The sequence below is a fragment of the Podarcis filfolensis genome (assembly GCF_964270895.1).
Source record: "Podarcis filfolensis genome assembly, chromosome: 3".
In the NCBI taxonomy this organism is placed as follows: Eukaryota; Metazoa; Chordata; class Lepidosauria; order Squamata; family Lacertidae; genus Podarcis; species Podarcis filfolensis.
Genome location: NC_139606.1, coordinates 68,127,526 through 68,154,673, shown reverse-complemented (window position 1 = coordinate 68,154,673; position 27,148 = coordinate 68,127,526). Strand labels below are relative to the sequence as shown.

Here is a 27,148-nt window from a genome sequence, read left to right as displayed (position 1 = left end):
ATATCTAATTCAAAAGTAAGCAATAATAAACTGTAAAATGAAAGTATTTTTCAGAATGAAACAAAATCTAAAGATTGAATTATTATTATTTTTTGTATATTTCCACTTTGTATTTTTAAAAAATCTACATTTTCTAATTGCAAAACTAATCTTACATAACACATAAGCTTCTATACTTAGTAGAGATAAGGCATCCAGCCTCAACTCTCACTTCTTGCCTTTGTCTTTCTAATGATGGTAGTTAGACAAAAGCCAGAGCTGAGAGTTGAGGGAGGGTCCCCCACCAATTTGCTGTATGACACAGTTATCATAGATAGAGGGGCATTACCTCACCGGAAAGCTAGCCTGGATCTTCCAAGAACTGAATCTGTGCTGGATCCAGTTATTAGAAGGGGGCTCAGGCGCACAACCCACCCCCCACAACAATACAATTAAGAAAACAATCTATTTAATGCAAAAGATGTGCCATCTTCTGTCTTCAACCACAAACCCAGACACACTGCGGACCACCTGAATAACGCTTGTGGACCACTGGTGGTTCACGTTCCAGTGTTTGGGAACTCTTGGCTGAGAAAACAACTGAGATGTCTTGCTGCTTTCTGTTGTCAGTGTGAAGTCTATGAAATCCCCTCACACCTTTGCTAGACTTGGGGAAATGTGACTGACCTGACCCTCTCCAAGGATCAGCATGACAGAAGGGAGTTCTTAATTGCTATAAAAATTAGCTTTTCATTAGTATTCTGCATTGCATTCTACATACTAGCTACACCTTCTCACATAACCTCATCTCCTAATGCCAAAATACTATCTCTCATGGTTACTAAGCAGAGGGGGAACTGCACTTTGCACATGTCCAGAGACCCTCTTTTCTCGCTGGAATCTGTTGTTATGACTCCGAACTCTCCCATGTTATTCCCTAATTGCATGATCCTGACCCAGAGTCAAATCTCCACTGAAGATGGAGGAAGAGCTTAAATGCCACAGAAGGATCTCAGATCTTCCCGCCCTTCGCTCTTGAGGGCTGGCTGAGAAAGTTGGGTGGTGGAAAGCAGCGAGCGAAAAACTCCGGAAACAACGAAGAGGCGGAAGAAGGCAGCGAAGCAATAAAGCGTTGAGCGGCGAACGCCTTCCTCGAGCGCTATACGCAGCCAAGTGCGTCCCGCCCCCTTTAGGCTCTAATGTACACCAGCCAATGAGCGGGCGGCTGTCGGCAGTTGGGCGGAGTTCTCCCTGGAGAGAAGACAAGAAGAAGGGGTAGAGCGTCTTTTCCAAACCTGCAGTGGGAAGAGGGTGAATGATACGGATTTCCGCATCCGGGGTCATGAGGGTAATTTTTTTTATTTAAGGGAGGTTGGGGGGAAAGGGGCAATTGACGCTATTCCATCTCATTAGCAACAAGCGAGCACTCCCCTCCCCCGGTATTTGTGTTCCTCGTCGTTTTACTTCATTCCGCCTCTTTCCTAATGCGGCGTCTTGTGAGGGAAACGGACCCATAACTGTAAGTTGCAAGCGCCCGCCTTCGCTTCTCGCGCGTTTTCCTCCGCCCCTCCCCGCGTTGCGCGTGCGCACCGGCGACCTGAGCGCGCGGCGGCTGGTTCTGCCGGCTGCTCTGCTCCTCCTGTGCGCTCGCGCCGACTCCCCTCAGTGAACTGGCCGCGAGCCTTTTCGCCAAGCCCCCCCCCCCCAAAGAAGCCCGTGACGGGAGACGGGGTATGCCCTTCCCTCGACCACCCCACCTGGATCCATTATCAAATGCTGTGAAAAACACATATAAACTGTTCTCAACAGGCTCCAAGAACGGTTATTTTCTCTAGCCAGTTAGCAGCCCGAAGCTTCTGCCCCTCAGCTCACACGGAAGCAGCAGAGGAGCGGCGTGTGGCGCCTTGCTTGCTAAACTTGAGTAGGTTGCACTCACAGAAGACCAGTGTTTCTATATACGGCCCTTGCAGGTTCTTGCAAGGCAAGCTAGAGTTGCCATATGAGGGCTGCGAAAAGCGGGGTTTCAATGTTTTCTCGAAGTGAGTTTAGAAGCACCCCAACATATAATTGAACCAGGATTGCAAGGGCAATTTGTTATTATCTCGTGTGCTGCTTCCTAAACCACACATAAATACAGTAGTACCTCAGGTAAAGTACGTAATTCGTTCCGGAGGTCCGTTCTTAACCTGAAACTGTTCTTAACCTGAAGCACCACTTTAGCTAATGGGGCCTGCTGCTGTGCCGCCAGAGCACAATTTCTGTTCTCATCCTGAAGCAAAGTTTTTAACCTGAGGTACTATTTCTGGGTTAGCGGAGTCTGTAACCTGAAGCGTATGTAACCTGAAGCGTATGTAACCCGAGGTACCACTGTATTTGTATCCACTCTAGGCCATATTTTCAGTAAGAAAGTCTTCAGAAACATATTACATAAAGTTTTGGGTACTTTAGAACGTTTGAAGCTGATGGAAAGCATGTGTTGGATGCTGCTGGTCCAATTTAAAAAGCATTCATGTGGGTGGGTGTAGAATTCCAATGCCTCTTAAAACTTGATAGCCGAATATATAATAAGTTCTAATTTAATCTTTTCCTCCTAATATTTTGCTAGTGGCAAAGAGTAACACTTTTAATCAATGGCTGCATCAAGACAAGCGGCTATGTTTCGCCTACCACCTCTTCCAACAATTGGAGAAATTATTAAACTGTTTAAGCTCAAAGCTGAAAAGCAGCTATCCCAGAACTTTCTTCTGGATCTGAGACTTACAGGTAAGCAGTCTGTGTCATCTTTCAGTTTTCATACATATACTGCTTTGTGGTTTTCTACATTTTTAAAAAGCTGTGTTTAAATAGATTATATGTGTATGTTTATTTAAATTGAATGCACTATCTTTAAATTATTCAAACATGGATTAACAGTTTAAACGTTCTATTGTTTTGTTAGAAAAAGGACCCATTGAGTTTAATGGGACTTACTCCCAGGTAAGTGAGTGCACAATTAAAGCCCAGATATGGCATGATTCATGAAAATATTCCATATAGGCAATTCCACCGCAATTGCTCGCTCAAAACTCCCAACTCTTCACAGGCCTCTCCAAGGTCAGTGCAAAGGCTCCTGGAATTGCACTTGTTATGGCTTGTTGGGTCACTAGATGCTATTTTTGCACAGTTTTTGTGCTCTTTGGGGGCCATTTTTGCACTTCTTTTTTTTTGCCACTTCCAGGTTCGTGACAATGTATGTAGTCAAGGTTGTGCATGCCTTGAACACACATAAATGGGGAATTGCCTATACTCCAGGCCTTAATTATGTAATGTCTACAGTTTAGAATATTTCAGTATGGTAGCATAGGTCAAAGGCTATCCGTTTACCTCTATAGCGTGTTCTGATGATATAAATTAATGGATAAATTTATGTTATGCGGAGCCAGGTTATCACCCAAACTGAAACATAAACAATGTGCCCTGTACTGAAACCACTAGTGAGAGTGATGATTCTCTTATTTAATTTCACAGTGACCATGTGAAGAGAGTTCATGTGTGGCAATGTAATTCCTGTGAACCAAATGCCACGTGTTTAACCAGTTCGCTAGCCCATTCTCCCTGATAGCTTTGCACTGTCTTATTCTTTGGTGATTACTCGTAGCCGAGTAAGATTGTCTTCCATAAACACAGTTTTAACAATGAGTCAGTAAGTGACTGTGGAGGCCAATTCTGGATCCACACGTCCTTCCACAGTGGGGACATTGGTTTCTGGGCAGGAGCTGATCATGGTGTGGATTTGCCAAGCGTGCCTTCCTCCTAGCACGTTTCTCCCTTGCGTCCTGAGTTTGAGTGTCTTCAAAATCCACGACACCTTTGGTAAAAGCTGTTCTCCAACTGGAGCGCTTGCAGGCAGCACAACTATGTGGCATAGGTTTGACTGTTGGACTGGTTAAACATATTACATATGTTACATACGAATGCACTTTTAGTCACTATATCTGGGAGATAACAGATGTGCATTTGTGAAGATCTGGTGTGAGAGAGATTGAATGCAGGGTAATCAGTTTTGTTACTTTCTTGGCAGTCATTTTGTGAATAGACAGGCTCACCTACAGCAGCCATTTTGCATTATTGTCTGAGGGCCCAGAAAGATTAGTTTTTGCCAAGTTCTAGCGATTTGAACAGAGAAGTTGGAGAGGTGGGAACTTTTTTTATGTGAATAGCCAGTAAATAACCTAAATTTCATTAACAATTACACAGTGATTTTTTAATATGAAAAAAGTAGATGTAAAGTGGCCCAGTTCTTTGTGGTCAGCAGGATCTGCTAATCAAACAAATCTGGTGCCATTGTCATGCCAGGGTAGCATTAGGAATGAAGTGACAACTGAATCAAAGTAAGGTGATTCTTGAAACTAAGTTTGTCAGATGAATCACTAAATGAGAGAGAGCATGGAGGAAGAAGAAAACTACATAGTACAATCTGACAAAGTTTTAAGCAGAGGTAAGCCTTTTTGAACCTAGAAGGCCATATTTGTTCATTTGCAGACAGTTTTGTTGGTAATTGTTTTTCTTTTTTAAAAAAGCTTGCAAACCAAAGTCATAGTTAATGAGAAAATGTTTGCAAACTGTAACAAAATTTATTACTTTTACAGTTCAAGCATATTATATGTTTATGCTGATGGAATCTACACACATATAAAACACGCTGTGAAAATGCTTTTTAAAAAAACATTTTGAAAAATGCAGTGCTTTTTCTCAGAAAAAAAATGTTTAGGCGTACTCTCATTTCCTTACTCATATTGAAATACTGCCCCTCAATGAGGCCAAACTTAGATTCACAAAATGTTTAGGGGTATGTGTACCCCTGCATCCCACCAGAAAAAAGCACTGGAAAAATGTACATAATTTGCCATAGCTCACCTTCACCATCTAGTATCACATTCGTATTTGCACTTTACAACACACTTAAAATGTTTTATTTGCAGCTGTATAGCCGAGTCCTCAATATGTCCGTTTGAGTTCAGTGGAACTTATACCCAGTTAAACATGTATAGGCTAGGGAGTGTATGCCCTGACTTTCATACTCTGTATGAAACAGGAACTTCTAATACAGTTAAAATAAGTTTTGTAGTTAAACTTATATACTAAAGACCAAGTACATACATCTTGTGATAGATGTCTTAGTCCAATTTATATCCAATTTAATTAACTTGATGGTGCAATCATTGATTTCCATTCTGAAATGAACTCATTGAACTGCTTTTCTTAATGAGCTCTGTGCATTGAGGATGAACTAATTTGTGTGTCCTTTCTTGCAGATAAGATAGTGAGAAAAGCTGGCAGTCTGAAAGATGCGCATGTGTGTGAGGTAGGCCCTGGGCCAGGAGGAATCACAAGATCTATTTTGAATGCTGGTGTTGCAGAAGTCCTGTTAATTGAGAAAGATCCTCGTTTTATTCCAGGGCTTCAGGTATCCAAACGTTTCACAAGACTTTTGATAGTAATTTTCCAATTTTAGCTGTTTTAAACATTGAATATCCTATTTTAAAAGTTGGATATCCTATTAAGTCTGTGCCAAATAACATTTCAGTTGTTTTGCCACAGTCCTGTTTATTCAGCAGGTAGTTAGTTTTTTAAGTGTATTCACTTTCCAGTAAATATGATCTGAGTCTCACCCTTAATCACGAATATTGAGGCCTTTATCTGTCCCATGTTCGTGCTTTGATATAAAGATACACACAGGAAGGTGATGGATGGAAAATGAAGACCCCTACGTGAGGGGCAGGGTCGAGAGGATCTCCCAGGGTGGGAGGTTGGGGGAAGAGCGGGAAGGTCCCTGGTGAGAGCTGAGAGGGTTCACTCTTCTGTGTGTGGAATAAGGGTTAAGATATATTTGTGATAGAGGACTTTGTAGTCTCTGTCTCTTCTTCTTTCTATACTTTATTCCCCCCCTCCTCTTATTCTTGCTTTTTTTTTCTTTGAAAAATCACAGATGTTGTCTGATGCAGCTCCAGGAAAAGTTCGTATTGTTCATGGAGACATTTTAACGTATAATAAATTAGGCAAAGCTTTTCCAGAACACCTTATGAAGAACTGGGAAGATGGTTAGTATGCTAGAACTACAGTGATTCAGAATACTGTTTTTTTAAAAAAGATTTCTGTAATCAAAATGGCTAGCTGCTTATTGGATGAATGGAACATTCAGTGGTCTGTATATTTTCGGTTATCTGTGAGTGCCAGGAGACTGGTATACTCGTCTCAACATTATGCTTCCTCAAAGCAATTGTGGATATTGTTTCTGGTTGGTGAATACCTTGTGAAGCAGTCATTTTTCTACACATGTTCTTCTGACAGTGTATAGATGCAATTTCAAGGTATTTACCAGTTTCTGACACTTGGTTTCACTCTTGTTTAGAAGTTTGGTGTTTCCTTTCTAGCTGTTTAATTCTTGCTGAGAGGAAATGGAAAACAACAACAAACAAACCTATGGTCATGTAAAGCATACTCAAACGAGACATAACCGGCTGTGTTCTTAGATAAATAAGGTATACTATTCATAGTATCAAATTATAAATTTCAACGGAAGTAACTCATAAAGTTCAACAAACGTCAAGTCCTCATTGGAATGAGATGCTTCTCATTCTTACTTTGATAGGTCTGAGAGTATGACCTACATACAACAATCCACAGGGACATCTAATCACGTAAATTACACGTGGATTAGTACATGTGGCAAATGCCTGTGCATGATTAGATGTCCCTGTGGATAAGTAAGAATAGCAGAACACCAATCTAGGATCAGGAACAATGTAATAGATGCTTCTTTAGTGCAACATTTTATTGAAGCATCTCATTCCAATGAGGACTTGACATTTTTTGTAATTTGGACGTATTCAGATCCTGCAGAACGAGCTAAAAAAAATCCTTATGCAGAAAGAAACTTGGTTTATTTTCTTATTCAATTCCTTACATCCCTCAGGTCTGAATACTGAAATTGATTATAGTTGTTTTTTTGTGTGAATTTGTACTAATGTTTACATGTAGCATAGACTTAAGTTTGTTTCCAAGTGGTTTATTTTGAGTAATTAATTGTGCATCTGTGGATTGCCATTACTTTAGATTCAAAAATTGTTTACATTTATGTATGAGTTTGTATTAATGTTTACATGTATATCATCTGAACATGGATTAAGTTTGGTTTCACTTTTGCTGTGCCATATGGGTCACTTTAAGAAAGATATTTTGTATCTGTGGATTGCCAACACCTGTAATGCAATCAATTTTGTGCTTGTCCATATAACCCTACTTTGTAACAGTTGCTACTTACCACAGCTACTGTTATTCCATAAGATCCACTGTCCTGTAATGTCACATATGGTATGTACAGTTGTTTATGGTTTTATATTATTTTTGCTGTAAAATGTGTGAGATCATGATCTTGTATTTATTTGCATTACTTAGAGCTTTAAGTACTGATGAAGCCCAGGACGGTGAAACAAGGCCAATATTCTGGAAATCCTTGTCTAGACTCTGTGTAAGGATTTTGTGGAACTGTAGCAACCTTTCATGTGGATTTTTTTGACTTTACGAACAGACAGATGGAATAATCACCATTACACGGATGGACCTTATGCATGAACTGACTAAAGAATGATCTGATCCACCGGGTCTTCTGCTTTGTTCATTTGTTGAACTTTATGAGTTACTTCTATTGAAATTTATAATTTGATACTATGAATAGTATACCTTATTTATCTAAGAGCACAGCCGGTGACATCTCGTGTGTTTAGAGAGGAAATGGAAGACGTTGTTGATAGGAAGACTTCTTTCCCCGTCCTATCCTATCATTCCCAGACTGCCATTTTAAACTTGTCTCAAATTCCTGATCTGCAGGTCTTCTCCCACTGTGGTTCAGATAATTCACTTTCCACCCTGCTATCAAATATTTTTAGCTGTTGGTGATTGCAGTTTTAGTGGCATATGCAGATATTAAAAAAACTAGTAATTGATTGAACATTTGTGTCTTTTTAACTTGAGAAGCTACTAAAGGGACAGTGCATTCTCATTATGAAAAATAAACTGAACCTTCCTACTACCCTAACTTTTGGCAGAAACCTCAGCCAATAAGAAAAAAATTACAGAAAAAAAAAGATTTTGGAGATCTGTTGCACATTTTTTAACATTCACCTGAATAAAATGTGTACTTTAAAAAACAACAACATACAAACAAAATGTATGGAACCCTCAGAATTTTTTCTGGGCCTAACCCAAGCAAGTTGTGACAGGCCCCTTCCAATAGATTTTTTAAACTTTCTTTTGTATTTATTTTGGTTGGTTACATATACCTTGACAAGGCTTCATTAGTGTGATGTGTGAATCTTTCAGCAAACATAGCGCTAAACTAGACATGACACTAAATGTCTCGTCAGGCATGATAAAATATTCAGGTGGTAATGAATAGTTTGTATTCTCTATAGTAAAAATATGGTTGCTGGATGTATCTGCCTACCAATTGGCAGACTTAATCCATTTTGGAGGGGGTCATATGTCTGCAAATGTCATCTCCTTATATGAAAAAGGGGAAATACATTGCTATTTTTAGTAATTTGGAGGCGGGGAGAAACAGGTTCATTTTTAACAGATCTAATTAATGGTCCCAGATAATGGAAATGCACAGAGCAAAGGAGGCCCAAAGGAAGGTTGCTTCCCATAGGTGCAGAGATAAGTCAAATCTTGTGGCAAATTCCCACCCGTAGTGAAAATGTGTTTCATTCTTACATAAATATCAATCACATAGAGATATGAAAAAATGTTTTCTTTCACACTTTCTTATAGATCCACCAGACATACATATTATAGGAAATCTACCTTTTAGTGTTTCAACTCCCCTAATAATCAAGTGGCTTGAGAATATATCAAAGAGAGATGGACCTTTTAGATATGGTAGAACACAGATGACATTGACCTTTCAGAAGGAAGTTGGGGAGGTAAGTTTGCTTCTTACTTCCTTATAAATTATTAAACCAGAAACAGATCTAATATGTAAATTAAGAAATGTCTTAGTTGTATTTTGCTTCTGGTTTTTTTTGAGACATTTAATATGCTGTACATCAGGGGTCAGCAAGGCTTTTACCGGCCATGGGCTGGATCACTCCTGCGGAGATCGTCCGTGGGCCAGACCGGCCAGCGCGTCGCCGGAAATGGCATCTGCGCATGTCCACAGTACTGGAAATCGCTTCTGCGCATGCCCAGACACCAAAAATCGCACCTGCGCAGAAGCAATTTCCAGTATCTGCACATGCGCAGATGCAATTTCTGGCGCTGCTCAGCAAGTCCCTGCGCTGTGCCGGTTTAGCTTGGTTCAGGGATGGCTCGTGGGCCAGTAAAATGGTCTTCGTGGGCTGCATCTGGCCCATGGGCCGCATGTTGCTGACCCCTGCTGTACATCTTAGTGTGTTGCTCTTTCAATCTTCAAGATTTGTAGGGAAAAACTTTTTTTAACAAAAATTATATTGCATGCTGTGCTAATATAAAAGTTAGACTAAATTCTTCCTAGTGCAAGAGGTATTATTTTGAAGTTCCTTAGTTCTGGCTTTTCGTTTTACTGAATTCATTCTTAGGATGAAAACACAGTAGTGGAACCATTACCACTTTCATCCACAACCATTCCAAGGGGAATCCATTTCTTCTTCTTCTTCTTCCTAAATAAAATAAACAAAATAAATAAATAAATAGCTTAGTACTACTAGTATTACTACTACTACTAGCTTCATAAGCAAGTCCTGACAAAAACTGCCTACCAATTGGCAGACTTAATCCATTTTGGAGGGGATCATATGTCTGCAAATGTCATCTCCTTATATGAAAAAGGGGAAATTGGTTCTCTTCTCCAGAAATTTATAAGATAGCCAAGTCTTGACAGGGTTGTGCTCCTCCCAAAGGAGCTGGTACATTGTTTAGGGATACTTCTTGATCCATCATTGTCTTTTGACGCCCAGGTGGTGTTAGTGGCAAGGAGTGCCTATTTCTAGCTGCAGCTCATTCACAAGCTACAACCACTCCAGGACCAGAATAACTTTGCCGCAGTAATCCATCCTCTGTTAACCTTTCAACTAGATTACTGTAATGCACTCTTTTGAAGGTATCTTTGAACATGGTTTGGAAGCAGAAACTTTCAGTATGGCCACCAGAATTTTTATTAGTACAATGTACTAGGAGAACGTATCTCCATTTCTGCAGAATCTGCACTGGCTGCCTATACACTACCAACCCCAGTTCAAAATGTTAACTTATAAAGTTCTAAACCACTTGGCATCCAAATACTTGAGCAAGTTCCTCTCCCTATATGATCTTGCTGGAGCCTTAAGAAATGCAGTGAAGACTCTTTGTACCACCAGTGAAAGCTGCCCAGTGTAGTAACACTGAATGAGCTAATTTCTGTAGTGGCACCTTGTCTGTGGCACTTCCTCCCCTTGGAAGTGTGTATGCTACCAGCACCTTGAAGTCACTGTTTCAGTCATATTTGGTATTGAAGATGGCCTTTTATATATTGCATCTTACATAGTGCAATTTATGAATGTTGAATATCAGTTCCTAATGTTATTGCCATGATATAAGGATCATCATCGGCACCAACCTCTTAAGATGCTGCAGTTGTGAGACAAAACAAATCCCTTTTATCAGTTTTCAATCCACATGGTTTCTGGCACAAATGCTGTGTTGGATTTGCTGAAATATTTGATAGTGTGAACTGCTTTCTAAGCTTAGTGATCTGGCCAGTGGATGAGACTTGTAATTCTGAAATAGGTTGGAAATGAAAGGGAACAGTATGTTGGCAGCTAGGAGGAAATAAAGAGTCTGTGCTTTATATAGCTGTAACCAGCTGTATATGTGATCAATTTTTTCCCTTATGTGTGACATGTAGATTATAGTGCTTCTGCACAAAATGTAGCTTAAATGAGATGGAAAATAGCATGCACAGTGAGTTTCTTGTGCTTGTCTGCTAGGAACAAAGCTACAGGAAATGCAGTGGTATGATCATGGTAATAGAATGAGCTAGATTTGGTGGAAGTTTTCTGGTCTTTAAAAGCTTTTCTCCCCACACTTTCAAGTTTAAGTACATCTTTATTCAGTCCTTCCTTCAAAGAGCTCAGGCTTTTGTACATTATTCCTCCTTTCATTATTTTCACAATATCCCTGTGAAGTAGGTTTCTCTGAGAGAGATGAGGGATGCAATGTCTGATCTTCATAAGAGAAGATTTTAATTCTTGTTTCTCTGCTTCTGGCCCAACATTGTTCTTTTTTTGTAAATGCAACCATAGAAATAAGTCCCTAAAGACAACTTCAGCCAGTCCCTAAAGACTTCTGAAAAAGCCTGATGCCTGAAATTACTGGGGAGAGCTTACCTGTTGGAAAGAGCTTGTTTCTGATAGACATACACCAAACTACAGTCTTCATGTGTTAAATGGAATACATGAGGCGTATATAGAGGAGTCATCCAAATACCCAGTTCAGAAGGCATTATTTCAAGAACCAGTATCTTGAACTGAGCTCAGATATGCCAGTGCAGATAACATTACACTGCAGTAATAAGCTCCAAGTGTCCAGTCCCAGGAATAACAAGTTGAATGCAATTATGCAGGTCCATTTGCAGAAGGGCTTTTGACCCAACAGATACCTCCATAAACAGAAGAGGTGATTTTTGCCACTTGCCTCTTTTGTCTCCCAAAGTTCTGATCTGGTGGGTTGGGAAACCCTTCAGTACATTGTGGATAATGGTGCTGGGAGCTTTAGGGCAAAGGGGGAATTGGTGAAAACTTATTTCATCTTTCATTATCTGATACCTTTGCTAGATGAAAAATTCTTTAGCGAACAAAGGGACCTTTTTTGTTTGTACAGTGGTACCTCTAGATGCGAACGGGATCTGTTCTGGAGCCCCGTTCACATCTAGAAGAAAACGTAACCTGTGTCCGCGCGTGCGTGGGTCACGTTTCGGTGCTTCTGCGCATGCGCGTGACATCATTTTGAGCGTCTGCGCGTGCGCAAGCGGCGAAACCAGGAATTAACGCGCTTCGTTACTTCTGGGTTGCCGCGGAGCACAACTCGAACGCGCTAATTCCGAAGCACATTAAACCCAAGGTATGACTGTATAAGAGACCCATAATGAAGTTATGTTCACTACTTGCATCATAGATATGGGGATATCTGGGCAATTGGTCCAGTAGGCCTAACTTTGATGCTAAGTGGAAGCCCTATTGGGATTGGTTCCAGTTGTGTTCCTGAGCTGTGCTGATCCCTCTTGAAAAAAGGGTTTGCTCTTAGCATTGATTAGCATGGACTGCAAGCCCCTTGTGGCTGGGATTGTCCTTTCCAGCCCAGCTTGGGCCCTTTGCTTTGTTACGTGTTTTTAAGGATTATTGGTTTTAAAAATCTATATGCCTATCATAGGTAAAGGTAAAGGTACCCCTGCCCGTACGGGCCAGTCTTGACAGACTATAGGGTTGTGCGCTCATCTCACTCTAGAGGCCGGGAGCCAGCGCTGTCCGCAGACACTTCTGGGTCACGTGGCCAGCGTGACAAGCTGCATCTGGCGAGCCAGCGCAGCACACGGAACACCGTTTACCTTCCCGCTGGGAAGCGGTCCCTATTTATCTACTTGCACCCGGGGGTGCTTTCGAACTGCTAGGTTGGCAGGCGCTGGGACCGAACGACGGGAGCGCACCCCGCCGCGGGGATTCGAACTGCCGACCATGCGATCGGCAAGTCCTAGGCACTGAGGTTATACCCACAGCGCCACCCGCGTCCCATGCCTATCATATGCCTATCTATATGCCTGTGGCTTGTGTGAAGGGCGGTACATAAATAAATAAAACTCATTCCCTTTTTAGACATAAATGGACATCTTCAGAAGCTTTTTGATCGTTTTTCTGATTAAGAGAATGCTCTGAAAGTCTCTTCTGTTTTTTGCGAGTTAAATATCACCTGTTAAATTTCTAGAAGTTAATGCTTAATTAGCTGGAATGAATTTACTCACCAAAAAGTGGTTTTCTTTCACAGAGATTGACAGCTAGTACAGGAGCCAGGCAGCGAAGCAGACTTTCCATTATGTCTCAGTACTTGTGCACTGTTCACAAGTGTTTCACAATTCCAGGTCGAGCTTTTGTTCCAAAGCCAGAGGTGAGTCTCTTCTTTCTTTAGTACTAAGAATTAGAAATTAAAGCTTCAAACTTAAAATGGCAAAGCCACCAGCACATAAATGCAAGCTGAATGTGCTGTCTGATTCTGAGAAATTGGACTGAATGAGTGCTAAAATCACACACAACTATAGATTTAGATCCAAAGATCCTGAAAAGGGAATTGCTCATTGACTGTATCCACCTGAGGCAAATATTGCCTAGAGTTGCCTGCCCCCTGCTCTTGAGAAGGACAGGAATTCATCAGGCAAATCGCGTGTGTCTGGTTTTTATCATAGCTTTAGGAGTTTTCTTGTACCAGTCTCATAGCCAAAAGCAAGAGATGGGTCAATAGATCAGCCAGCACGTTACAGTAATATTGTTGCTGAAGAACATGTATCAGAATTGGATTGCTAGTATGATTTGTTTGTGATATTTTGAAATTCAAAAAGACTGAGTAATTGTATCACCAACTTCTTTTTGAGTAATTCTTCAAACTGACCATTTTGAACCATGGCCTTGCAAATGGTACCTCTTTTCAAATGGTGTTGCAATTTTAATACAGCCTGCCTTTGTAAAGTGATTCCCGCTATGTGAGGAAAATCCCCCAAAGCAAAATGAATTGCACAGAATTCCTGAAACTATAGGCATTAGTGTTGATCAGTGACAGTACCACGAATTTAAAGATTTACAGCTAACTGGCACTTTGAGGATTGACCAACAGATGCCCAGAGAAAGAATGTAATCTGAAAAGCTGCTTTTGCCCATGGATTAGTAGCCAGTTACAGTCAACATGGGATCTAAGTAAAGGTTTAGGGAGGTGACAAATACCAGACTAGGAATGCAGACTTGAAGATTAAGCTTGGCACTAGCAGAGGATGAATGAACCTATAGCACTGCTATGAATATACAGTCATAACTTGGGTTAAATGTGCTTCAGGTTGAGCGTTTTCAGGTTACACTCTGCGGCCGTTACTTCTGGGTTTCGCTGCTTGTGCATGCACAGACGCTCAAAATAGCGTCATGTGCGGAAGCGGTGAATCGCGACATGCGCAGACGTCGCTTCAGGATGCGAACAGGGCTCCAGAACGGATCCCGTTCGCATCCAGAGGTACCACTGTAAATTGATGTGGTCATTTTCAACTCAGTTGCTACAAACCCAGTTGTCAGATGCTGCTTTGAAAAGCTCCTGAACACTAACAGCAGTGGAGCCAATCAAACTTGGTTGAAGCTGATTTGGAGGTGACTTAAAATGATAAGCAGAAATTTTCTCAGTAGTGAAGAGTCAATTGAGTATTAATTGGGAGATTAATCTGGGATATTAATCAATGCACCTGCTTAATTCTTGGATCTTGAAACAACCAAGCCACAAAATCTCATGTTTTAATTGGGATTCAGTCTCAGTTTATTGGCCCTCATCTGATAAATTGTATGTATGCTGTTCTCAACTCCTTGGAAGGAAACTAGGATACAAATGTGTCAAACACGTTTCATAAATTCACTCAACAAGGTTGGTATGGACACTAAATCAATCATTCGTGCTTTTAGTAATGAGATGATGGGTTGTAGTTATTGTACTAAAGAGATACAGAAGCAAGGCAAATTTCCTAGCGGTAGTGGTCATGTAGTAGCCCAAGACTGATCTACATTGTCAGGTTGAAACAATCAGAAGTCATTCAAGTACTGTAAGAAGCTTAATGCATGAAAATTATTTTATTTCTAAATGCAGTAACAGCAAACCTGCAACTTAAATGTATTTAACTTACGCACATTCAGATTTAAGTGTGTGGCAGTTAAAAAAAAATGGAAAGGGGGCATAGTTCCAGGAAAAAAGGCTTTGGCAAGCCCACCTGCCATTGAACCCAATGAGGTTTGACTGTTTTTGATTTTGGCTTTAGGTGCTGTCCCTGAAATGTAACCCCCATGTAGGTTGCGAGGTTTTCTGTACAGTGTTGCCTTTCCCCCATTCTCTGTGCATTTGGAAATACCCCTCTATAAACACTGAAGAGTACTCTTGGGGATTCTCAGAATTTGGTGGGAAATAGTAGAATGTTTTCTGTGTAAGACATTCTGGATATCAGGTGTGATAATTCCTAAAGGTAAAGGGACCCCTGACGGTTAGGTCCAGTTGCAGACGACTCTGGGATTGCAGCATTCATCTCGCTTTACTGGCCGAGGGAGCCGGCGTACAGCTTCCAGGTCATGTGGCTAACATGACTAAGCCGCTTCTGGCAAACCAGAGCAGCGCACGGAAACGTCCTTTACCTTCCCGCCGGAGCGGTACCTATTTATCTACTTGCACTTTGACGTGCTTTTGAACTGTTAGGTTGGCAGGAGCAGGGACCGAGCAACAGGAGCTCACCCCGTCGCGGTGATTCAAACCGCTGACCTTCTGATCAGCAAGCCCTAGGCTCTGTGGTTTAGACCACAGCGCCACCCACGTCTACTTACATGTGGCCTCCAAGCACAGCATCTCCTGAAAATGGGTCTACCCAAGGCAAAAACCGTTATTGACCAGCGCATGAAGGATATTGAGCAACAGAATAATCTGGCCTATATTAAGAAATTTAGTGCTTGGTACGCTTATCTGCCCCCCTCCGACTTTGATTTTCAGGCACCTTATTTGTCTACCCTAACCACTCCAAAACTTAGGCGGGCCTTTACACTGGCCAGACTAAATATGTTACCATCAGCTGTTCTTGAAGGTAGATATCAAAAAATTTCATTCGAGAAACGGCTCTGCCCCTGTGGAGCTGGTTACGTGGAGACTGTGTCACACGTTCTCTTGTCCTGCTCCCTGTATAAAGATCTCAGGGACGAGACCACGCCGCTACTATCTGCCATCCCGGGCCGCTCTTGTGAAGCCAAGTTGTTCTCACTCCTAGCTGACCAGAGCAGCTCGACAACAGAGAAGGTTGCCAGGTTTGTCGAGAGAGCAATGAGACTGAGAGCTGCTGTCTGAATGACATCAGTGTCGTCGCCTAGGATCTTATTATTATTATTATCATTACCTCTGCCAAGTTTTAAGTACTGAGATTATTTTATGATAACTATTTCCGTAATGTATTTTTGTTTCTGTCTGTCCTTCGATGCAATGGCCTGTTGGCTATGCAAATAAAGTCTATTCTATTCTATTCACCAATGGAGAGTTGTGTATGTTAATTTCATTTGCATTAGTATGTGGTGCCATCTGCTCTTTTCCTGATGGTGCTCTATCCCCCCCCCCCTTTGTACTGGATGTGTCTTTCTATGTGAATGTTGTAGCAAGAATATATGCCTTTAGGGATGGTGCTCACTGTTAATGACTATTCTCCTTCTCTGTCTCTCTGTATGTGGCATTTCGTATGCTCTGACATGGTTTTGTTGGCAGCAATTGCTTGGTGTCATTTTTCAGCACTGTGTCTTTGTAGACTCTGTCAGAGAATTTTCACTTCTTTTTTTTAAAGCTGAGCCTGTTAAGAGTTTAGCTGGAATGACCCTGTAGTGCTCTAATATTGTGTTATTTGTGCTAATGGAACCTTCCAAACTTGCCTTTCAGTCCTTAGGTTCAGACAATATGTTTCAGTTTTGCAAACTTTTAAATAATTCTACAGATAGGATGCTTAATACACAAAGTGTACAGAAGCAGTTCAGAGTGCCAGGCTGTTTCCTATCATATTTTATATTTTTGCTGGAACCCCCCCCCAGCCCAACCCCCAAATACTTTCTTGATCTCTGATGTATTCTAAAGAGAGCTACGAATATGCATTGGAGAAAATGATGGCCTTACTGCTTACACTGGTAAATCACCACTGTTTGTTTGAGAATTAAACCCACTGAAATAATTGAGACTGCTTTGGAATAACTATTACGTTCAAGCTTGTAGCTCAGTGTAGCTCAGAAGAGCTTGTATTCTCTTCTGGGGTCTATGTTTGCTCCTGGATCTGCCTGTTGGGGGAGCAATGTGGTCTGGATTATATGTCTTACTCTGTGGGTGTCGTACATGTGGGAGGATTCTGTATTTGGTTTTCCTTTCGTACCATGATCTTGATCTTTATCTTAATGACCAAGTAGCAACATTAATATTTCTGTGAATCTTCTTTTTCCTGGTTTAAGTTTTAGCATATCTTTTCTTTAAGAAAAAATATATACATTGGACTGTAAAAAACCCCAAAACACACCTGAGCTTGTTTAGGTATCACAGGTATTTGCAATAAAAATAAGACAGTATTTATTTATTCATCCTAAAAGAGTTGTTGGCGGTGGGGGGGGGGTAGACACCTTATTATTTACAGACCTAAGATTGAACCACTGCAATCACCAAATAACTTTGGTACATTCTTGGTCTGTCTGTCCATCAATCTATAGTAGGTAATGAAACAAGTGTCTTGATTTTTAACACACGTTTCACATTTGATTAAGAGCCCTGCTGAGTCAGACCAAAGGCCTATCTAATCCAACATTCTGTTTCTCACACGTAGCTAGCTAGACTTGCCTGTAAAGCTCACAAAAAGGACACTAGGGCAATAGACCCTTCCCTATTGTTGTTTGCAAACAACTGAGGCATGCTGCCTCTGATCCTGAAGGTGGCCTATAGCCATCTTTGCTAGTAGTCATTAATAGCCCTATCTTCTGTGAATTTGTCTAATCACCTTTTAAAGCCGTCTAACTTTGTTGCCATCACCACATCTTGTGATGGTGAATTCCACAGTTTAACTATGCAGTGCGTGAACAGTTCCTGTCTTGAATCTCCCACCTTTCAGCCTTATTCAATGAACCTGGCTAGTAGCTAGTAGTATGAAAGAGCAAGAAAACATCTCTCTTCACACCAGACATTATTTTATACACCTCTAGCATGTCCCCTCTTACTCACCTTTTTTGTAAATTAAGAAGACCCAAATGTTGCAACATTTCTTATTATGGGAATTACTTCAGCTCCCTTTTCATTTTGGTGCCCTTTTCCTGTACCTTTTCTATGAAGAGCTGTTCACATCTCCAACTCAGAGCTAATATTTGAAAGATGGGTAGAAAAATTAAAACTAATATGGAACTAATAATCTTACTCATCTTTTACAAGAGGCCAAGCCATATTCTTTAGTGAAATGTAAACTCATTATATTTGCACTAGAATATCTGTGTGTATGCAAATTTACACGCGTCCCAAGTTATGGCCCAAACGTCTCTTTTCTATTCCTTCCCTTATATACTGTATTTTTTGCACCATAACACTCACTTTTTTCCTCCTAGAAAGTAGGGGAAATGTCTGTGCGTGTTATGGAGGGAATGCCTACGGGTGGCGGGGGGATCTGCTGCAGTCGTGAGCAGAGAATCCATGGTTCCCCTTCCTTCCCTCCTCCGTGGCTCGCTTTGAAACAGCAAAGCGGGAGAAGAGCCGCTGAGTGGGGAGGAGAGAGGGACAGAGAGCCTGCTTCTTTAAAGGAGCAAAGTGGAAGAGGAGAGGAGCCGCTTACACAAGTGTAAGCGGCTCCTGTCCGGTTGGTTCCTTTAAAGCAAGCAGGCTCTCTGTCCCTCTCTCTTCCCCACTCAGCTCGCTACATAGCAGCAAAGTTTTTCAGCTCGCTAAGCCGGGGATGAGCGGGGAGGAGGGAGAAAAGCAGAGCCTGCTTGCTTTAAAGGAGCAAAGTGGGAGAGGAGAGGAGCCTTCTCTTAATACTCCTCTTCTGCATTATTAGCAGCATCATCCTCCACACCACGCGTGCTCTTTGTCCCTTGAGTGCTTTTCCTTCCCTCCCCACTTAAAACGTGGTTACAAAGCACGGATCCACATGGATCCTCAGTATTTTTGCACTGGGTCACCCCAAATTCACCATCAGATCACATAGCATGTCCATGGCTACATCTTGCACCAAAAAAATCACGCACCCACTGTTGCCTGGGACCGCAGTGGTACAAAAACGTGGTTACAAAGCATGGATCCACATGGATCCTCAGGATTTTTGCATTGGGCTACTCCAAACTCACTGTCAGATCACATGTCTGTGGCCACAGCATGAACCACAAAACTCATACATCCACTGTTTCGTTTAGAATATTTTTTTTCTTGTTTTCCTCCTCTAAAAACTACGTCCGTGTTATGGTCGGGTGTGTGTTATAGAGCGAAAAATACGGTACCAAAGGATTCAAACTCTGCCTCGCCTCCTGAATAGAAATGAGGGGTTCCCCACAGTGACTAATAATCATTTCAGCATGTTAAAAAGAAGGTTATGAGAATCAAGGCAAATTAACCAAGTGAATCATGCTGACAAAGTAATTGCAAACTGAGTTGCTATCACCTGCAAGAACTCTTTGTGTGGCAGATTGCCAGTAACTCTGATCCAATAGTAAATAGTTTGCATAAAATAAAGGATTTAAAGAAACCAAATGATGTACAGGTTAAAATCACACTGAAGCCCTGAACAGATTGGGAACAGATGCATTTTGGTTAGTTAAATCATGCAGTGACTTGGGTATAACATACAGAAGTCAAGGAGAAGACAAAAATATTTTTAAAGTGGAGCATGAAATCGGAGGGTTTAAGTTTCTTTTCGTTACAGAGGCTGCTGCTGATACACCCATTTCTTAGTCCTGAGCTGTGTCTAACCCTTCAATTAGCTGCAGACTGCTAAGTAGACATTTTTTAAAAAAAACATAAAAATGGAATCTGCTGCAGGTGGTCAGGAGATGAGGGGGCAGCTTTGGCAACAACTGAAGCAGTGTCTTCAGCCTCTGATATGCAAATACACGAGGCTTTGTTTGTTTTTAAATGAAGAAATTTAGTTACCATGGTAGTTGGGTATTGACAATGAAAGCTACAATTTTAAAAACAATACATAGGGTTTCACATAAAGGCAGAGTAGGTTTGGCGGGTATCCTAATTAAAATTAGAGTTGTGTTGAAATTAAGTAAGCCACATTACAGATATCTAACTTTCACATGCTAAAAAACAACAACCTGTACAGCACGCATTTTTACCGTTCTTTTTGTTTGTTTTTTCTAATACAATTCAGTTGCAAAGCAATATCAACATAAATTAATGGTTGCTGCAGTGATTTAAACCCCCCCCCCGTACCATACCAGAATGTAATTATGACACTTGCATCAAGAACAAAAAACTTTCTTCGATATTTTAAAAAACCCAGAACTACAATAAGCACTCCCCCCCCCCCCAACTGAGCAGGAGCCTTGAGTGACAGACCGGCAACTGTATTTACACATAATCCTTCAGGTTGTAGCCTGTGTTGTTCTCTTGCTGGGCAGCTGGGAACTGTTGCTGTGTTTTGTTGGGATAAATCCATGTTCTTTGCTGTTTTGTAAAACAGGAAGTGCCAAAGATGGCACCTGCAGTGAGCAGAAGTCCTGCTGAAATGAATCCAATGTAAACTGCTCCTCCTGGTTCATGCTTACTGCTTTCTGGGACTGTTGGGTCCAGAAAATTTGAAATGATTTCTCTCGTGTACCAGGCTGTTGGTATCAAGCCGAATATACCTGCAAGGATGAAGAAGACTCCTCCTGCAAATGTAGTGTGGCTCTTGGTGTCATGGTCTCCTCCCAGCCGAGTGCACTTCATCCCCACCGTGGCGATGCAGATTCCAAAAGTGGAGAGGATGCAAGACAACACCATGGTGGTCCGTGCTGCCTGGATGTAAACAGGGAGGGAGAGGATTGAATATTTCACAGTGCAGCTAAACATCCCGGTGCTGTACCATGTGCAGTCCATCCAGAGTCCTTGCATCTGAGTTATGGCTGTGATGATGTTTGAACCTACGTCTGCGTTCACCTTCCAGTTGGGCAACAAGGTGGCTGTAATTGCACCGAAAACGCCAAACAAGGCTAGAATGAAAGCAAAGAACTGTAGAGCTGCTGATGCCATGATGAGATGTGCTGTCACCTTTTGTCTGCCTGTTCCTCTCCTGTTGTAAACCTTTGTATGCCTGATGGCTCCCCAGCCACGGCTATAGCTGTCCGCATGTGATAGAAGGGGGAGGAAGGGGGGAAGTGGCAGGGGCAAAGGAAAGAGAAATGAGCAAACTAGAACACTTGCATTTAAAATCACTGCTATCTGAATGAATGACTGAACGTGACCCTGCAGCAGATGAGAAGGCTACAAAAGCACAGAGCAGCTGTACACAGGGCACTTGAACAGAAATGATTATAAATGAACAGTGTGTGAGCGACTGAGCACAAGGAACTACCCTTCAATATTCTGCCACTTCAAGAAAACTCAAATTGAAACACTGAAGGCACAAGACTAGGATCATGTAAATGCTAAAAAACACAGAAATACAAAATTGAGCTATTATTGCCCTCAGTGGCCATCTCGCTTCTGTGGCACAAAAGTAGAATAAGGTATCTATTCAAATCTACAATTAACTAAAGCAATGGCTTGTAAGTATATACTTTCTTCCCAGTTTCCATAGGAAATTTTAATCCTTGGAAATTTAGGTCAGTATAATCTTTTCCCCATTCACATGGTTTTTAATGGTTCAGCGAGTGCTCTTTTATTTATATATTTATCTCATAAAATTTGTACACTACTTCGTTGTTTTTTTAAAAAAAACCAACCTCAGCAGTTTACAAAAAGAATAAAATGATCAATAAAAGCAGTTAAAACAATTATTTTTTAAAATAAATCAGTGGTAAACTAAAAACAGATTAAAACACACATCAACGTTCTTTCTGCCTATCTGAGTAGGCTTATCTAAACAAAAATGATTCCAGCAGGCATCAAAAAGAGCACAGTAAAGGCCCCTGTCTGATGTGAATAGGCAAGGGGTTCTAAAGCGTGGGTGCTGAGCACTAAAAGATTGCTTTCTTACGAATGCAGAATAGGTATTATGTGGCCCCTGTAACAGTGCCAGTTCTTCATAACAAAGTGTTTGAGTAGACATATATGAATTAAGGCAATCTTTCAGGTAAACTGGTCCCAAGTTGTTGTTTTACAAAAAATCTGTTTCCTTACTATTTTCTGAAGAGCAAAGCTCAAACTTCTGTGTTGGCCATATAGAGCTTGAAATTCCTAAGGACTAGAACAGGGGTTGGCAAGGTTTACTGGCCATGGGCCAGGTCACTCCCACAGAGATCGTCCATGGGCTGGACTGGCGCAGTGCAATGCCGGAAATCGTGTCTGCACATGTCCGCGGCGCCAGAAATCGCTTCTGTGCATGCCCAGATGCCGAAAATCACGCCTGCACAGAAGCGATTTTCAGCGTCTGGACATGCACAGAAGCGATTTCTGGTATCTGCACGTGCGCAGATGCCATTTCCGGCGTCGCGCTATGCTGATTTAGCACAGACGGCTCAGTTGGGCGGCACGTGGGCCGGTAAAATGGTCTTTGTGGGCTGCACGTTGCCAACACCTGGACTAGAAGCTTAAATTTACCCTATCCCTTGATTCAAACTAACCACCTCTGATATAGCACAATAACTAATAATAAATAAAGCTATTGCTAAAGACTGAAAGAATGATTCAGCTAAATTTAAGTACATTTAAATTTCGTTGGTTTTAAATGGCAGGGTCAGCTGCATGGTAACTCTGAAATCAATGCTGCCGTTGAAATCAGTAACACTTAAATGTGCTTAACATTAGCTGGATCATTTCCTTGCAGTCAAAATGATGCTTGGTACATGGAAAACTCTTATATAGCTCTAGGTTTCATATATTTTGTTGGACAAAGAGCCATGATAATTAAAATTATAGAATAATAATGTTATAATTACTTTTAATTCCAATTCAAATGAATTGGATTTAGAAGGAGAGGAGGTTTGAGCATTCTAACTATAGAGAAAGGTCATTAGTTTTATACTATTAATCCTAAAGTATTGAATGCAAGCTCATCTAATTAATTTAGCTGTTCATAAGACCACTTACTGGCATTCTTAGCTTTTAAATAGTGCCAGTGACTTCAGTTGGGTGGTATCACTTACGGTAGTAACAGGGTGGATAAAATTGCAGGTCCATTAATTTTGGTAGGACTTCACCAGTGAACCACTTGAAGGTCAAAGCAGAAAGGCTTGGGGAAGTCCAATACATTTTTGCTCTAGGTGTTACATTTAGGTCCTCTCCACCTGCAAACATCCCATCTCCTGCCACATTGAAATGGACATGGGTTCAGTACCTCTTAAACCATTTGGGTTCAGTGGAAAAGTGCACAAAGTGTATTCAGGGGGCGGGGTGCTACCCGGTGCAACAGACAATGCTGGCCCACATGGGCCAGTAGTCTAACTCAGTGCATATGTGTGTACTCTTTGGAACCAACCTGTATAATAGAAGTAATAGTAGGACTTGGTGTGATTAGGTTTTTTTTTAAAAAAAATACATGTATTTGAATTTGAAAGGCTGGGGTTATACTGAATGGTAGATGAGCTAACATCTCTTGTGAAAAGCAGCATGTAATTGACATACAAGCCTGAGCATATTCAGAATCCAGTAATTAATGGATTCTTCAGCTTGTGCTTTTCTCATGTATATAACAAGACTTGGAATCCAAAATGTGCTGCCAACATCTTTAAAACATGTAAACATCATTATGCTGAAACAGCCTTTTTTTTACCTGCTTAGGTAGATATTTTGAAGAATAGAGTGGTTTAAGAAAAAAGAACTTTTGACCTTTTCTGTAAATACTGCATTGCGTGCACTTATGCTTAGAACAAGCTTAGAACAAGGGTCTGCCCACCTGGTTTTTTTGGGGGGGGGCATTTGTATGATATCTGTTATGACTGACATCTGCTGATTTTAACTTTTACTTGGACCAGAGAAAGAAACTAGATTAGTTTTATACATATATTTTATATAATTGATGTTGTCTGCCTTTAATAAGTATTTTGTTTTCTGGATAATGATTTTATAGCTAAAGAAGCACTTTAATAAGCTTTCTAAACAAATCTTGCTCAGTTCCCCACAAACCCTAATTGCCATCTCTTCTGTTGTATGAGCCAAAGTACCCTTTTCACTACCCACCACACACATTATACGGCAACTTGTGTAGAGAAGGGAGTCACTGTCTGTCCCCTGTGATTCAAAATTTAACTTCTTTTTTCAAAAGGTACATTAAAAGAAATTTCTGGCAGATGTGAAGTTCTCTTGGCATCTTTTGATTGTGTCATGAACCAAGGGGAGCAAATATCACCTGGGCTACTCAGAACAATTTTCTGTTTCCATGCCCTCGCTCCCCCTTTCAGCAGAGAAACTGTATTTAGTTATCTGCCCCATTTGCCACCAGTGCAGAGATACACATTCTTTCCTGCCCTTCTGGTAGTCTTTGAAAAGTGTGACACCCAGTTAGTGATCGGTTTATGGAACTGCTCCCATGGCAGAAAATCTTGATTGGTTCTGACAGCTTCAGGAAATTTTGCTTTATTAATTTATCAGTAAGAGAAATTAGTAAGAGAAGTTGGCATCAGTAAGAGAAGTTGGTCAGGAGAGCTGTCCTGTTGTTGTTGTTGTTGTTGTTGTTGTTGTTGTTGTTGTTGTTATTGTTATTCATTTATTTCTATGCCACCTTTCTCTTAGACCAGGACTCAAGGCAGCTTACAGATATATCTGCTTCTAAAACAGTCCAACCTAAAACACTTATGCAAGAGCCTTTCTACCCTCTCATAGCCTCAATTTTCCACAATATAGTTTTATATAGCTTGAAAGTTTGCTGCATCTTTAAAGAGCTGCTTGGCTCAGCAAAAGAGATTGACTTGTTAACTAGGTCTATATTTCTGTGGGACCAGCAGGCTACCAACCAACCCATGGATCTGCCACAGAGCAGGTGCCCCTGTTTACTCCACATCCATTTCATAGGCTGCGAGGGTGGGAAATGGAGCCATCCCTGCGTGGCACTGTCTACCCATCATTCTTTTAGTATTCATCTTTGCTTCAGATTTTGCATTTCAGCAGCTTTAAAAATTAAAACAAGCTTGATGACAATAGGAATGGTAGCTTATCCCAATAACTGCTAGAAGCAGACTAAATTACACGCACATTAAACTGCAATGTTTGGTTAGAACATTTTTAAACACCATAAACTGTAATGTACAGAGTCTAATGAAGTTCAGTACTTACTGCTAAATGGGAGATTCAGGATGCTTTCTCGGCAGTATAAGTCGTAGAAACAACTTCTCTTGAGTGTAAAGATCTCTCTTCATTAAAAAAATGCATTGGGCTTTTTTTATTAAACAAAAATAGCTCTCTGATGCTATGACCACAGCAGTCCTGCCCATTCCCTGTCTTAGTACCATCTACTGGAGAATAAAGAACTACTTTGTTTAATGAATCTGCACTGAAGGGGGGGGAATACTTTGTTGAAGGAGCACATGCAAAGCTATCATGGAGGAAACACATGCAAACCCTTAATTCTAAAAATACAATGATTTCTAGATCCTATGATGAATGTTCGACAGTAGTTTAGAAATCAGGAGAAATGTAGAGCAATATGTATTTCAAAAAACATAAACTTTTATCCCCCCCAACCCTATATTTTAAAAGCTGCTTTAATTATAAGGAAACTTCAGAATGACCTTTAACTGCACCTGCAAATCAGAATTTACATTGCAAACAGCCACCACTACCCCAAGACTCCACAATAAGTTTATAATTCCTGCTATTAATTATGGTGCAGAAATATATTTAAATTGACAAAGGTATATGGCTGAGTTTTACATACCTGCTACTAGTAGCCTTTTCTAGTTCTTTCTGTAATTAGTCACCTTTCCCTAAAGACCAGAAGGCAAAATAAAGTAGTAATGCTGATGAAGCTTTGTGATTAAATACAGAGCACTGTTGAGGAGATCCTGACAAGTCAGCAAGAGGGAGACTATAAAGCAAAGAAAGTGGGAAGGGAAACCTGCTGATTGTGCAGCAAGATAAATATGAGTTCTCCCTATTGTCGTCTGACTCTTCGCAGTGTGTAGAAAAGGAAAAGGCAGTAGTTTGTAGCATGTGATAGTTGACAGCTACATAATTTTATCCCTTGCTTCATTAGTTTTGGAAATAACGGGTTCTATGTTTTCCTCTTAGAACAGTTTTAATGTTGAGTTTTTAAAGTTGATCCGTACCACAGTAATGCAGTTTCACATTTGATTTCTACAGCCTCTGGTGATTGTGTCTGGGCTTAGTAATGGTTGACCCTGGGCTGCAACAGGGTCTCTGATTGAGCTTTGGGAGTGAAGCTTCTTGGGAGTGAAGCTCATTGCAGCAACAGGATAAGCCCCTTCCCTTCTCCAGCCCAGTATAAGGATAGGGGTTTGTTTCTGTGGTCTCATGCGCTTTGAAAACACTTGGAAGCTTTTCATGTCTGGAGAGGACTACAATTCTATTGAAACACTTAATTGGGCGTAAGTCTAATTGAACTCGGTTGGACTTACACCTGAGTAAACATAGCATTGGGCTGCACATGTATTTGACTTAATGGCATTAAATTTGTTTAAAGCATTGAAATGGATGGCCTACTCAGTGGACTCCATGGCTGACAGTGGAAATGCACAGCAAAAGTACATGTGGTTGTAACGCATTTATGAAGTTGCTAGACTAGTATTCCTTTAAATTGGGGAAAGTGACCCACAAGATGCTGCTGGACTACAACTCCCACCATCCCTGACCATTGGCTATGCTAATGGAAGTTGGGGTCCACCAAATCTGGAGGGCCACAGACGCTCCATCCTTTTTGCAAATAAAGGAATGTCTGTAAAGCAGCAAGGGGATGGGATGGTAAATCATAATTATTTCTCTTTTTATTCCCCTGGTCAGGTAATTAGGTAGACGTATCCAGGGCCATGATGGGCCAGCAGTTTTTGAAACTCTGCGAGTGGGAGATTCAACAGAGTTGTTGTGGTAGTGGAAATCAGTGCAATGAATCCCACTAGTACAATGCAAGTCCACCCCCCCCCAATCTGCTTGAGAAGGTTAGGAGAACCCCCAGAACAACATGCAGCACTGCACTCCATTGGCTGTTTTTCCTTACTCATTTTGTGAACTTGCAATAAGTACTTAAGCTTCAAGAGCAGACAGATTATTGTATAAATGGGTTTTATTGCATTTCTTTAATGAGCAATCCTGG

At 41.0% G+C, this 27,148-nt stretch overlaps 2 protein-coding genes across 5 annotated transcripts in view; one reads left to right on the top strand and one right to left on the bottom strand.

Moving 5' to 3' along the window:
• Positions 1–1,221: 1,221 nt before the first annotated feature.
• The window catches only part of TFB1M (transcription factor B1, mitochondrial), a 37,421-nt gene continuing 11,494 nt past the window's right edge, over positions 1,222–27,148 (top strand). Inside the window, exons 1-6 of one of the 4 annotated variants that reach the window (XM_083608038.1) lie at positions 1,222–1,327; positions 2,585–2,742; positions 5,274–5,425; positions 5,948–6,059; positions 8,791–8,942; positions 13,012–13,131. In XM_083608038.1, coding sequence (XP_083464164.1) covers positions 2,610–2,742; positions 5,274–5,425; positions 5,948–6,059; positions 8,791–8,942; positions 13,012–13,131 — 669 coding nt within the window. In that variant the 5' untranslated portion in view covers positions 1,222–1,327; positions 2,585–2,609. Of the gene's footprint in view, positions 1,499–1,568; positions 1,901–2,584; positions 2,743–5,273; positions 5,426–5,947; positions 6,060–8,790; positions 8,943–13,011; positions 13,132–27,148 lie in introns of those variants that run through there. The other 3 variants (XM_083608037.1, XM_083608040.1, XM_083608039.1) reach the window with 3 other exon arrangements.
• On the bottom strand, positions 19,242–26,416 carry CLDN20 (claudin 20). The gene is made up of 3 exons (XM_083608043.1): positions 25,757–26,416; positions 25,156–25,232; positions 19,242–21,064 (listed from the first exon to the last, which is right to left on the bottom strand). The coding sequence occupies exon 3, from the start codon at positions 20,974–20,976 to the stop codon at positions 20,314–20,316; it is 663 nt and encodes a 220-aa protein (XP_083464169.1). The 5' UTR covers positions 20,977–21,064; positions 25,156–25,232; positions 25,757–26,416; the 3' UTR covers positions 19,242–20,313.

Coding starts and splice junctions, on each gene's coding strand:
- CLDN20 (XM_083608043.1), bottom strand. CDS start 20,976: ATGGCATCAGCAGCTCTACAGTTCTTTGCTTTCATTCTAGCCTTGTTT.